A 14,726-nucleotide genomic window follows, 5' to 3' on the forward strand; every position below is an offset into this window, starting at 1 on the left:
GTAAATTACTCAATGTTAAATAATTGGTAAATTATTTTACCTCCGCATACTTTTTATTTTAATTTTACAGATGGTTCAATTTTTTTAATTTGAAGGGGTTTTTCTAAAAGGTTTCGCAACTTTAAATTGTGGAAAACAGTCACTACAAATTAACAGACCGACCATAACCCGTATTACGGGTTGCTTATTGCTAGTTATATAAAAGACTGTATAAAGCTGTCTTGACTGTTAGCTAAGCTCTGTGACGTAAGCGCAACTTAGAGGTTCCTTCTAGAAATGACACCCTGTAGTGATTTCTCGCGTTTATCGTAGAGACTTTAAATATTTTTATGATTTTTTTTATCTTTCTTACATCATCACTTATTTTTACTTTTATATACAAAATTTTAGAAAAAAAACTTGACTTTTTTTACTAAACTTTGAATAACTATTGCTTATTTTTGTTAAAAATGGAAAACATGCCATGTTACAATAAATAAAAGAAAGAAAACATGCTAAATTGCAATAAGCTATAATAAGCTCAAAAAATAAAATTAATTAAAAACAAAAAATAAAAACTTTAAGTAAATCAACCTGGTCATGTGAAAAATTCTAAATTTTTATACTTTAATTTGGAAAAAAACATAATGTATATAGTAAAAATATTAAAAATATACTTTTAAAAAATCTTATGTATAAACCAAAAAAAGGTAGACAAAAAATTAATTTTATAAATAACATAAAAATATGGTCACATGACTGCTAAAACTTATGATTAAAAAAAGAATAAGACATTTTTGAGTAATCCATGGGAAAACTGAATCCAGCCTTAACTGCAGCCCATAAACAAGCTCCTTGTGATGCTTTAGCTTCTGGTTTTAGCTTAACTAAGGTAATTTCTTTCAGCTTTTTTTGTTCATCAGTTATTGGTGTTAATCCAGCCAAAAATCCTTCTTTCAAATAGTTCCAACTTTTCCAAACAGAACCAACACATACAACTTTCAGGCCTCCTTCAGAGTTTAATAATTCTAAATCCATTTTTGGAATAAGGGCTTTAATGTGCTTTCCTAATTGAACACCAGCCAGTTTAAACAAATGCAAACATAATAAATCACCATTAACTGCACCCTTTAAAATGCCTTCTGAGCAAAATTTAGCAATCATTTGTTTATCAATAGTCTTCCCATCCTTGGGATACAAATGTGGTAAAATACAGTATTTGTCTTTCATTTGGAAGTAGTCGAACATAGCTTGCTTCAGATAATTAGTACTGTATAAAGATTGTGTGAAACCATCCATATCCTCATAAATCATTCTCAAACCTTTTAGCACTAGCCAATGAGCACCACCTTTATCTCCTAAAAAAATGCAATATCTCACATAGTTCAGCAAAAAAAAATATCACATTAACATTCGTTATCATAAATATATATCAAACTAAATAACAATCAGGTTATAAAGCATGTTTAATCAAAGATACATTATATACTATAATTATAATAGGTATATACCTAGAAGATGGCCCCAGCCACCACAGTTAATAATACTATTATCATTGTTAACAAGAAGACAGTTAGAACCAGTTCCAGCAATAATAACAACACCTCCTCCATTTACTGCAGTAAGAAGTGGAGATAATGTATCATTGCAAGTAAAGCAATATCTTGTACAGTTTGGGTATGTTGCTAAGAGAAGGTCAGAAATCTCAGTTTGCTTAACTATATCATCAGCACCACTCAACGACAAACCCAAGCAGCTCAATGGAGAATCAATAGCTATTCCAGCTGCTAACTTACATTTACAGATCATCTCAGCTATCCGTCGCACACATTCTTTCATACCTAAATATATACTTGTATATTATCTATTTTTTACATTTGGGTATATTGCTTAAATATTACAAGAAGTAATAAAGGTTTGTTCAGAACTTAGAGCTTCATAATGGCATATCAGCAATCTTTAAACAATCCAAATTTTTTCAAATAAAGAAAGTTTTTACAAAACTTGCACTGTAATTAGTTTTCCATTTAAGAAAAAACATTAATTTAGAATAAAATGTAGGATAGCACCTATTAGCCAATGGTTTGTTCCTTCACCTTCTATTTCTGCAATAACTGTACCACAATCATTAATAAGAACCATTGTTGAGTGACTGGCACCTCCCTCACAGCCAGCAAAAAAATTTTCATTCATCTTATTGAATCTAATTAAAAATAAATTTTTTTACAAAAAGATCATTTGCTCCATATCAATGGCACAGTAATCGCCATATATTGAATTGTAATAATTCATCATCACCAACTTGAAAAAAATTGCGTTTTAACTAATATAGGTAATCCTGCAGCTGAGCGGCGCACAATGACTCAGGACGATCAAAAAACGGTAAAATAAAATTTGACATAAATCGTAAATAGATGTTATATATCAAAATAATAATTTTTGGGTTAAAGATTTCAAATTTGTTAAAAAAAATTTTTTACGCGCAGCTTCGACGCGTGTAATGCGCAGCTTTGATGCGCATAATGCGCGCTTACGCGCGTATAACGCGCATGTAAATTTTTTTTCAAGTTATAGAATCTTCAAGACAAACACGTTATCTTCATATATTACTCTACTTGATATTTTTGTAAAAATGGTTTTTAAAGGATGTTGATACAAAAAAACTGTACTTTATTACATTTATTTTATTATTTACATTATAATTAATTTAATAACTTCATCTGGTAACGGTTTTCCTCGATGGCTCTTATGTTTTCTAAATGATATGCTTGATACTTTTGGATCTGATCTTACTAGAAGGTAGTGCATCTGATTCATCATTGTGTTTAACCTTGATATTTTTGCCTTGTGCTTAAGTCTAGAATTTCTTATCTGTTTATTTAAACTCTCCAGTGCATCTTCCGAATATACCCCGATTGGCAAAGGTAATTTATGTGATATAGAAGAACTATGCAGCAGCAGTTTATGTACAGTTGGAGGCATAACATACCAGTCGTACAAACTCACTATACGTTTAACTGTTTCAGTGCAGTATAAATCTAATTCATTGATATTAATAGGATATCCACAAGATATGGCTATGAGAATATTATGCAATTTTTCAATTATATCACAATCAACTTTAGTAATTTCAGAAAAAAAGTTTATTATTTTTAATTGCTCTTCTGGAAGTATTGCCGTCATTGGTATTTCCAGACCCAGTTTTAGGCATGTCACCATATAAGCTTAACCGTTCTCTGAAGAGTACCTGAATCTCTTTTTTTTTAAGTCTACAGATAATTTTTCCTCAATTGTTTTTGGCTTATACTTTTTAATTTCAATTTTATAACTCAAATGAAGAATAAATTCCAAGCGTTTTATTCAGCAATGCAAAGCTGAAATTCCAAGCCCATAGGCAGGCTCTTTCTCAGTTTTTGCCTTTAATAAATCAATATTGTTCATTTCGTTGGGTTTAGCATTGCAAACATTGCAGGATTGAGTGGATTTTGTCTCTGTAAGTGTGTTAACTAATTTATTATCAAACATTGTAAGATCAACTCTATAGCTGATATTAAAGGTCATCTTTCTTCCTGCAATATCAAAAACTTTGCAAAACCTCTTTAAGGCATTTATTTGATTTTTTAGATCTAATTCTTCTTCTCTGGATAAAATTGGACTCTCTTTTTTATATTGTAGATGAAGAGGTCTACAAAAGTGACAACTTAAAGGACTTCCATTTTTAAATTCTGGCCGTTTTTCAGGTTATCGAACGAAAATATAACTCAAAAAGAGGTTAAAGTCCACTTGCAAGTTATGCATAGTTATGCGAAAGGTATTCAAGTGGAATTATGCAAATTATACGAAAAGTAGAGAGCTACAGCAGAGGCACGTTAGTGACTGAAAGAACCGCAAATTATGAAATCTGCAAAGCGACATAAGTGATGTATATCTTCAAAATGTCTTGATATAAAATAAAGTAATTAAAAAACTGCAGAACATATAGAAAATGGATGAAACTGGAATGCAGTTTGATAATTGCCTTTGGAAAAAAATTGGTTAAAAAGGAGTAAAATATCTACATAGCTGTACATCAGATAATCAAGAAACAATCACGTTTATAGTATGTGTCATGGCAATGGATAACTCTCATCCACCATAATTTCTAGTTAAAGGAAAAACAATAGGTCACTCTACAGCTTTCAAATTGAAAATGCTCCAGAAGGAAGCGCATGGAGTGTTTCTGACAGTGGTTGAACTAATCAGGGGATTGCATTTCTCGGGTTTTCCAAATTATTTTTTTCAGAAACTGGTTCTGAATGACCTCAATTGATTATTTTATGACTAACTGGCTTCAGCCTTATGATCAAGCCCTCTCAAGGAAGCTTAAAGAAAGGTATGTGAAAATTTGATTAATAACTTTCCTGGGATGAAGCTTGGAACAAATTTGTTATCTGGTTTTAAAGCTTGCGGAACTTATCTATATACACTCTAAAGCCGAATGGTTCTCTGAAGAACCTTTGAGGGTTCTTGACGTTGGTGCTGAGGGAGCACCCTTAGAGGTTCTTCAAAGAACCCTTTGTACGGGTTCTTCGGAAGAACCTTACAATAAGGTTCTTTAAAGAACCCTAAACCGTTTTTCGAAGAACCTAAGAGTTCTTGATAGTTCCGATAAATCATCCAGATAGGTTCTTCAAAGAACCCTAAAGAGAACCTTTTTTTAAAAGAAAAACTATTTGTAAAGGTTCTTCAAAGAACTGTTTTTGAAGAACTATTTCAGATTCAAGACATCTGACTGAAAAAATGTTCACTAGACAAATCTTTGAATAATTTTTTTTTTAAAAAAAAACCATAATTAATAATTATTATTGAATTTTCGGATAATTTTTTAGCCTAACAATTTTATTAAAACTTATTATTTTTTCAAACAAATTAATCCATGTTCTTCCAAAAAGTTTATATTAAGTGATAAAAATGATTTAACGTTTTACCATTTACTTGTTATGCAAAATGATGAATTAAAAAACGAATAGATTAACAAAAAGCATGTATTATAAGCAATAAAAAATTACAAGACTTTTGGACAAAATAAATTTAAAAGTTGCTTTATTTTAAACGTTTCTATTACCTCCCTTCGTAGAATTAGCTAAACCTAAACAAACAATAGACGGTATATAAAAGGTGAAATTTTACTCATTTTCTAGTAAATCTCTCTCTCTTGCTTTATAAATGCTACAATTTGTAAAATTATGTTAGGCAGTTGAAGTTAAGATTTCGATATAAAATAAGTTTAAAATAAATCAATAACCTTGCACAAAGTATTTACCATCCTGTGAATTGTTACAGGGACTTCTTTATTTGATACACCAAATATGATGTGTTCAAAAAAATAATGTGTTTTTCAACTGAACAGGGTACTGTATATCGTAAATAAAATAAGAGGCAAATATACAAGCAACCGCTAATGAGATATCAACATTATTATAATGTTCAACTATTTCTTGGCTATCTAATATAACTCTACAAAATTTTGATGTCAACCTTTGAGCTTGAGGGAATGCAATAGTTGGTGTATTCTGTTTTGGAGTGTCATCGAATGTAACCAAGGTTTCAACAGATTCTTTGAATAGCTGTGGAAATAAAAGAATTGCTCTATTGAATGTAGCATCTGTAATAGTAAAAAAAAATTACAATAGAAACATAAAGCAGAATTAAATTATTAAACAATATTTAACAGAAAAAAACAAAAATTTTTAGCAATAATTTTTTGGAAAACAGAAATCTCTTGTATTACACAAAATTTATTACCTCTCTTAGTACTTTCATTAATTTCACACTCAATTTCAGCAAAAATTTCAGAAATAAAATCGTCTTTACACTTTAATTTAACCAAGCTTAAGATTTTATCAACAGATCTTTATCTTCATCAACAGATGGAGGTATCTTCCATACCCTCCATCTGTTGATGAAGTTCTTTATCGAGATCTTTTCCAAATCTCAGTTTCATTTTCACTAAGAAGCTTTAACATCATTATTATAAAGATTTTTTTAAGTTGGAACACACAAAAAATAAAATCAAGAGAATAGTTAAAAGCCTACCAATTGAGCAGAGCAGAGCAATGGGTATTTAGCTTTTAGATCAATTGTGCAAAGACGTCCATCGAAATCCTTTGCTCACATAAACAAACTATGTTGCTGACAATCAATCAGCATATTCATATCTGGACAAAGATTACGGTATTCAATTATCATATCCTGATGATGTTTTGCTACAGCTGCATCATCCTCACCAATAGGCAGAGAATGTGGCTAAAGAAATTTATTTTTCAATAATTATTAAATCTTTTTTTTACTATTTTATCCCAAAACAGATAAGCTTAATTTTTACCAAGTCTCCATCTGTCCTACTAGAAGCTTGGTCATTCTCAAGACAATCTTCTGTGCACTTGCATTCTCTAGCTGGATTCCCAAATTTGCTTTTATGGATAGCAACAGTCTCAACATTAACTAAAAAGGCTCTTTCCTTCTTGAACTTATTTTTTAGACTTTCCAATAGCATAGGCTGCCATTACAAGTAAATTTATTTGACATAAGCATTAAGATTTATATATACGTATATTATATACATACATTATATACATATATACATACATACATACATTTACATATTTTACATTCCAAATTTGAACTGAAAATTCAAAAATAATTGTAGTTTTAAATTTGATCTAACTTATACGACAATATGATGCAAATGATTACTATTTTTACAAATGATTACGTTTTAAATATAATATTGGGATCATTGTGTAGAATCTGAAATTCATATTGTATCCTAAATTAATTTTACTAATTGATAAAATAAAATTGTATGGCAGCTATTAACCATTGGCAGTATATCACTTTTTTTTTCAGAATTCATGTTTAGTCAAGTTTATAAGACTCCACGTTATAATCAACTAACACGCTGAGTAAAAAAACAAAATGGCGTCTTAAAAAAGATGAAAAAAGTTTCTGAAGAACCTTTAGAGGAAACTTAAGATATTTACTCTAACAATTAATGCAAAGAACCTTAAAGGTTTTTTAAACTTGCATTAAAAAAGTAGGCGGTTCTACAAAGAACCATTTAGGTACGTGAAGAACCCACGGGTTCTTTAAGTCGACTCTAAGAACCTTTAGGTTCTTTGAAGAACAGCTGCAGAACCTTCAAGAACCCTTTAGATTTGCAGTGTAATTCAAATATAGTTCCAGCAGAAGCGTAGATGCCTAATTCTTTACACATAGAAGCCAATTCTTTGTTATTAAATTTTGACCATACGTATGCTATTCCTAATCCAACACAAGTAAAAAATATAGTTACAGGTAATATTAATACTCAAAATGGTGCCATAAATGAAATAGAATAACAAGCTCAAATGGTATCAAAATTTTCTATTTAAAAATTAATCCTTTAAAGATCAACCATGTTTCTGATGCTTTAACTTAACCCACTCAGATCATTAAAAAAAACTGTTTTGAAATATAAGCATTTTTTTTGCTTTTATCTCAAGAAGCACTGGATAACAAACATGCAGAAGTTAAAAAAAAAATTATCTAAGAAAAAAAGAGAGGAGAAAACGGCTATAGAAAAAAAGGCAGGAAAAAAAATTTTAAATTGCTGCAAACTAACTGCAAAAAGAAAAAAGTATAAACAACTAATTATTCTTTTACTTACTTTTATTTTGTTATTTTTATTTCAACTTGAATATTGATGTTTCAGTTTCTTGCTTACATAGTATGTTTCTTCTCTCAGTTGAAATTTTTTCTGATTAAAGAATCTAATTTATAAAAGAAATTATGCCTAAATCTGGCCAACGGAGAGAATAAAGTTTTAGCGGCCAAAAATATTTCGAGAAGAATTTAAGATCATGTCACAATTGCTCTTTTTGTTTTATGAAGGTTTTCTAAAAAATCGAATTTACTATCAGCCATTCGAAATAGAATTGCGTTCCCACTTCTTCATATGAAGAAATTGGGTCTGATAATTTGTGAAAACCCAGGATGAATAAGAGGGCTGTGCGTTTACAGTTCAAAATGTAGTTAAAAGTCTTCATACTCTTGGGTGTATGAGTATTAAAGTACATTTTTTACTTCACCATTTGAAGAGCTTTTCTAAAACCTAGGTGACGAAGGTAGTGAATGAGGGGAAAGACTTTATCAGGACATCGAAAATGGAGGAGAGTTACTAGGGACATTGGGATTAAACATGATGGTTGATTTTTGTTGGTTGAAAAAAGATTTTATCAATGTTCTTTATCGTTTATCTTTTTACCATAAAAGTTAAGTTAGATTTTGTGAAATTATCTTCTAAATTATTTAGAAAAAAATCTTGATGTGCTGGGCGAGATTGGACGCGATTTTTGGAATCAGCACATTAAATATGTTATAATAAACTTAAAATACGTTCTAGCTTTCACCATTCGTGCATGTTTGTAGCTTATTCCAGATATCATTCAATAAATACAACATACAGAAGGGACGTTCGCAGCCTCAAAATTTATGCCTTATGTTAGTTCTTTCAACTTAGGATCTGGAATAACTGCTGTTTTTTCATTAAAATCACATTTTTTTATTACACATTGTATTTCAAAAGTTTGATTTAGGGGAGAGAGGGGCAGCTTTGAACACTTTTTAAACTTTTTTTTATAAATCAATATTTTAATTAGTCAAACCACTTTTTTTCTTCTGAATAGTCAAAACAATGATTAAGGAATAAAACTGCAGTGTTTTAACAAATTTTGAGCTAAAAAATAAGTCAGAATCCTTATTTTTTCAACATGCATGAAAATGTTCAAAACTGCCCCAACTTGAGGCAGCTTTGAACACACCTGGGGCACCTTTGAATTATCTCTGACAAATGGAAATAACTATTGATTAATTTTTTTTTTTTTAAATAAAGCATTGATTTATTTTAAATTTCAATAAGTTTAGGTTTCTAATAGTAAAAATCAGTTAACTTTTCTAAATTATCTAATCTTATAATCACTCTAAAGAGTTAATCTAACAAAAGTTATATAAAGCTATTTAAGCTTTAAATAGAAGCAATTAAAAAAAAAAAAAAAACTTATACAACCAACTAAACCTTCAAAAAAAAACACGATTATAACGTAGATGGAAATGGGTTAAGTTTAAGTTGAGTATGTCAAGCCATAATTCATTTTAGAGCTTTTTATTAGGTAGTCTCTTAACATTTTTTCCTCATCTTTTTTAAATACTTGTGCGACAGTATATTTAGTCGTCAAGCCAAGATTGGTCTTTGATGATAAATTTTTATACTTCTTTATTCTGTAATGCTTCGTTTGGCCTCATTAACCCATTTACAACTTGGAGAAGAGCATTCTCAAGTTGTAAATGGATTAATGTCACTCTTTTTTTTTTATAATTTCAGTCACTCTCTTTTTTTTATAATTTCAAATCATTTTTATCTTTAAATAATCAAAATTCAGGCCGTAATAATCAAGCAACAAAGTATGAGAAGTTTAAACAACAATTCAAAGGTGCCCCATTCATTTTATTCAAAATTGCCCCAATAGCGATTTAAATAATAAACGATGATTTTTCCAAACAAAAGTATCTTAACGATTGATATTTTCTGCTTAATTGTAAATCTTATGAGTTATTCGATCTTAAAAATAATATTAAACATCTCACTAGTTAGAAACGTGGTAAAAAAATTCTTACAACTTTACATGGAAATGTTTACAATTTGTCCTCAAAAACAAACCAACCATATATTTTGTCCAATTTATGCCAAATGCCAACAAGGACAGGTGACAGGTGCGAAGGTAAATATTATCTTCACAAAATATTTAGTTTTATTAAGTTTAAATATAAAAGCGCTTCAAAAATGCATTTTTTCAAAGCTGCCCCCGTTCAAAGCTGCCCCCTCTCCCCTACTTTCATCTCGTGGTAAATTTTTCTTAAATCAGAGAGAATATTTTTGATCTTAGTTACGTAGTCATTGACGAGATGCTATGCTGTTCTCATCGCAAAAGCATTTAGAAAAAAGAATTCAAATGTTTTTTAAAAAAAAGCATCTAAAATTAGTAAAACTAATACCTGCTAAATTCAACGCACCTTTTATATTGCATTTCAGAGTGTTTTTTAGCAAATAAGTTTGTTGAAGCAGAATTCTGAAAGTTCATCACTAGCTGTTAGTAATGTAATATTCTGAGGATAATGTCAAGATAATAACTGAATACAACATAAAGTTTGAGACGTGTTGACCGCCATATTTATTTCAAGTAATCGTTGTAAATAATACTAGGCATGTGTGTATTATGCCGATCACGGATATTACAAGTAATGATTTTAGAAGTAATTTAGTTCAAATCATGCCGGAAGCAAATAAAAGCCAGATTTCTTTATTTATTAACCTGTTTTGGGAAGAAGAGCAAAATTATTTGAAAAACTCGAAACAAGGGTTCTTCCTTCTCATCCAGAAATTATACACCTGATTTTATAATGATAATAACAATTCATATTGCTGTTTATATAGCAAAAAGATTAATGAGAAAACTAACTCTGGTTTTTTAATTTTACCAAGGTGATGACGAATTATGATGGCGTATGATGATGGTGAATGGTGATGGCGATTGCGTGACTATAAAAGATATTCGAAGCCGTAATTGAGATTTATTAAAAATTATACTGAAGAGTTTTAAAAAAAGTCATACGTTTTTCAGTCTAAGAGAGATTTATAGTACAAATTCGTGATGAAATAAAAATTCAAGAAAGTCTTATTTAGGACAAACATTCTGGTAAATTAACTCGTTATCTTGATTTGGTTGATCCTAGTGTTTATTATGCAACATTACCAAAAGCAGATAAGCTTGCCTTTTATGTAGTAGTTTTTTTAATTAGAAGTATTGTTAATCCTTTTAAACCAACAAATGTTGCATCAGTGTAATTGTTTTCTCTGCTTCAGAAAGCTGTAAGGTCTTTAGAAATCTCTGTTGATTTAAAAGTATTTGTAGTTACTTGTGATTGAGCTTCATCAAATCAAAATTTTTTAGTATTTAAAAGCAATTGGTATGTGTGGAAACAAGCTAACCATATTTTACGGTCTCATATTACTGAATTATTTTAGAAAGATTTAAAATGTCATTTGCAGCATGTTCTAAACTTACTATTGAGCATATCAATATAAAACTACATTTTCAGCTATTAAATTTTCAGCTGTTGAATGTTCCTTTAGCTGCATAAGTTCTAAGTAATTTGTGCAGTACTGCATTAAAAATGTATATACATCAAAGCAGCAGAATTTTGAAAACATCTAAATGTTTTTTTTTTAAATTGCTTTAATGTTCATAATACAAAGCGTTTGAAATTAAAAAGAGAGTTGTTTGAAGTCATTTTTTGATACATATCAAGTTTGATTTACATGTAAATCGAACTTGATATGTATCCAGAAACTCTAAATGTGTATTTCTGATTGGTTTTTGTCTATAGAATCGCAACCTGGTTTATTTTTATTACTTAGCGGACTCATGAAGCTCTAGAAAGTTAATTCTGTTACTGAATTTTTCAAATTTTTGCTTAACAGCAATATAAGTTTTTGCTTAGCAAAAATGTAAATCTTATATTGATAGGTTTTTTCAAGATCCTTTAAAAAACTACTTTTAGACAACAACGATCAATTGGTGGAAGAAAAGAAAATCTTTATTTGGTTTTGTTTTCAATGATAATATTGTTTGCAATCAATATACACTACCGACTGAAAGATACTTCGCAAATACAGTTATATTACAGGTGCCTCACCATACCCATGTTTAAATAGTGTTACTAGCAGTTCCTTCAGATACAGAAAAAAGAATGGACTGTTGCTCATACTGGATATTATTCTTGTGAAAGGTGCATTATCAAAGGTTCTTGGGAAGGGAGAGTACTGATGAAGTTTAAAATAGTTTAATGAAGAACAAGAGTTTTGCAAGCGAACAGATTACGATTTTAGTTGCCAGTCGTATAAGTAACATCAGAAATATAAAGTCTCCTCTCATAGCTACTGGTATTAAATATGTTTCGGGATTTCTGCATTGACTATATACAAAAGACCAACTAATAATTCAAAAGAATTTTGAATTATTTCCGTAAAGGCCCTAAGGCTAGGTTATTACAAGCACATATTTTACAGATTTCTGAGAAACTAATCGAATTTAGAAATTACATTGTTCGCTGATGATAAATTTCAATATGGATAGACAGAGAGAGAGAGGATAGTGAAGTTCTAAAGAAATCCACCTTTATAAATGTATAATTGGTGTCTTCTAACGCTGCTTTCCAAAAAAACAATGATTTTCTTGATCTATTATTGCTTCATTAATTTTCTCTTTTTAGTGGCTTTCCGAAAGACATATGTAAAGGAATCGGAGAAGATAGTCCATAAATTTATTCAGGGTGTGTTAAAAAACGCACCAGCATCACGAAAATCTTAATAAAATTTTATAATCATGTACTATTTTTTTGTGGATGCTGTGAAGTATTTTTCTATAGTAAATCATGTCTCTTTTTTCAGTTACTGCATTTGGATAGTTTATATATTCACACCTTTCTATTTTCTGTCACCACCTTCCAGTCTCCTTTTAACACAATATAAATATATATATTTATGTTGTATTGGCAGGAGACTGAAAGGTAATTTATATATATATATATATATATATATATATATATATATATATATATATATATATATATATATATATATATATATATATATATATATATATATATATATATATACTTCTTTTTAAGCCGTCATTAATACGTCTTAAATAAGATAATTTTAAGACGTTTTAGTAAAGATGATCATCTTTACTAAACTACACTAAGTCGACTTACTGTGTTTCATTTGAGACCAGTATAAGCCGTCTTTAATACGTCTTAAATAAGGCAACTTTAAGACGTTTTAAGTAAGAAGACTTAAAGTGCTTCATATAAGACCAGTTTAAGCCGTCAGTAATACGTGTTAATTAAGACAACTTTAAGACGTTTTAGTTAAGACGACTTACAGTGTTTCATTTTAGACCAGTTTAGGACAACTGTAAGATGTCTTAAATAAGGCAACTTCAAGACGTGTTAGTTAAGACGACTTACTGTGTTTCATCTGAGACCAGTTTAAGACATCTTTAAGACCAATTTCAAGACTTCTTCAATTTATCTTTAAGACGACTTGTTGTTGGGTGGGTACCTGTTGAATGAAAACAATAGAATTTATTTCATTATCAAACATAGCTTCTTTTATGGGTCAAACTAAGGTCTGCGCTTTTGAATGTTTCAGAATAAAAGAAATGATTTTTTTCATTTCAAAGAAGACTTTAGTTTCAACCAAGCTATCTTAATATAATTGATAAATTGATCATTTGTATGACACGCATATTTTTTGTAGTAACTCATTTATTTTTTGGCTCAAAATAATTAGAGTCAATTTTGATTAATCAATTGATCAATTAAAGAGCTGATGATTACAGTGATATTTTCATTAACGTGAAGTAAAATTAGAAGTAAAAATAATTGATTTCGTTAATGTGAATAAAAACTAATATTAGGAATTATCTTAAAAACGAAAACTGAAATAGAATTGATTATAAGCATCAAAAAACGAAAATAGGAATAGAATTAGGAATTATTACCGAACGAAAGTTATTGAATATTAAAGAAATTTTAATACAATGATTTTTTTCTTTTTTTTCTTGACAATTAGTTTACAAATTTTACATACTTGCTTTAAAATTGGCGCACATGTTTGACCATAACGATTATATTTGGAATGGTTATAGAATGTATCATTGGACCACAAAACTGGTCACGTGCTTGTCATTACGTTTAGTATAAATTTTTTTAAAAAAATGTGCCGTGAAGACTACTAATTGCTGTAAAATTTGGTAGAAGTAAAAGTATGAACTGAATTAGTAGCTGAAGTAAGAAGTAAAATTATTGAAATTATAAATGAAATTAATTTCATCAGAACTGATACAAAACAAGTAAAACTAAAAATAGAAATTAAAGTCAATGCCACAAGAACAAAAAAAAAACGGAAATAGAAACTATATTTAGAACTATATTTAATATCACTGGGTGATTAGATAATTGATAGAGTTTGGTCATAGTAGAATGGCGCACATTGTTCCAAAATGTCTAAAATATTAAGGTCAATATATCAACTCAAGAGAAATGATTTTTTCAAAAATAAAATTTAATACAAAAATTTTCACATTCTTTCTAAATTCATGAAGTGCTAAACAAGATTTTGGTGCCTAAAGCTGGTGTCTTCGGGTATTGTCCTATAAGAGTAATCTGGAAAATATCTACCGCATTAAAACAACAACAATAAGATTTTAAAGAAATTGTTCAAAATTTTAAGAAAAAAGTTCATCAACAAAAATTTTCCTCAACAAATGTGTTCATCAGTAAATGTGTTCAATTAATTAGTTCATTTAATTCAGAAAATTACACATTTTTTAAGGTTTAAATGAGACATTTTGGTAGTCTTTGAGGGCGACATTTTGGCGTTCGAAATGTTGGTTTAGTGTTAGAGGTAGGATGTGTTATTGCATGTTCTTTGTTTACTAAAGCAAAATGAACTTTTTTTAATTGTAAAGAAAAACGTTTATCCATGATGGAACACTTGGATTGATAATGCAAATTATTGTATATCAGATGTACAAGCATTAAAACATCAGTTTTAACAAACAGTTTTCTAAACTGGTAGAGGTTGGGGAGACTTTGTATGAGCC

At 29.3% G+C, this 14,726-nt stretch overlaps 2 protein-coding genes across 9 annotated transcripts; both read right to left on the bottom strand.

Annotated features, from left to right (window-relative positions):
- Positions 1 to 324: 324 nt before the first annotated feature.
- LOC145183531 (N-acetyl-D-glucosamine kinase-like) lies at positions 325 to 2,414 on the bottom strand. The gene is made up of 4 exons (XM_090084607.1): positions 2,282 to 2,414; positions 2,049 to 2,182; positions 1,491 to 1,820; positions 325 to 1,337 (listed from the first exon to the last, which is right to left on the bottom strand). Exons 2-4 carry the CDS (start codon positions 2,170 to 2,172, stop codon positions 742 to 744), a joined length of 1,050 nt encoding a protein of 349 aa, XP_089940733.1. The 5' UTR covers positions 2,173 to 2,182; positions 2,282 to 2,414; the 3' UTR covers positions 325 to 741.
- A 2,575-nt stretch (positions 2,415 to 4,989) lies between these two features.
- LOC145189039 (uncharacterized) lies at positions 4,990 to 12,482 on the bottom strand. 8 transcript variants are annotated; one of them, XR_016451639.1, is made up of 4 exons: positions 6,344 to 12,482; positions 6,055 to 6,264; positions 5,282 to 5,623; positions 4,990 to 5,107 (listed from the first exon to the last, which is right to left on the bottom strand). XR_016451639.1 is itself a non-coding variant. In XM_090084612.1 (4 exons), exons 1-2 carry the CDS (start codon positions 6,512 to 6,514, stop codon positions 6,130 to 6,132), a joined length of 306 nt encoding a protein of 101 aa, XP_089940738.1. In that variant the 5' UTR covers positions 6,515 to 12,482; the 3' UTR covers positions 4,990 to 5,372; positions 5,497 to 5,623; positions 6,055 to 6,129. The 8 variants fall into 8 exon arrangements, 6 of the variants coding, with proteins under 6 accessions (XP_089940738.1, XP_089940737.1, XP_089940739.1 ...); XR_016451638.1 differs by having other exon boundaries at positions 5,264 to 5,623; XM_090084612.1 differs by having other exon boundaries at positions 4,990 to 5,372; positions 5,497 to 5,623.
- Between the last annotated feature and the right edge of the window lie 2,244 nt (positions 12,483 to 14,726).

This window comes from Hydra viridissima, unplaced genomic scaffold (genome assembly GCF_058129835.1).
Source record: "Hydra viridissima isolate aposymbiotic clone 2 unplaced genomic scaffold, HvirCarnegie_v1 scaffold_4, whole genome shotgun sequence".
Taxonomy (NCBI): Eukaryota; Metazoa; Cnidaria; class Hydrozoa; order Anthoathecata; family Hydridae; genus Hydra; species Hydra viridissima.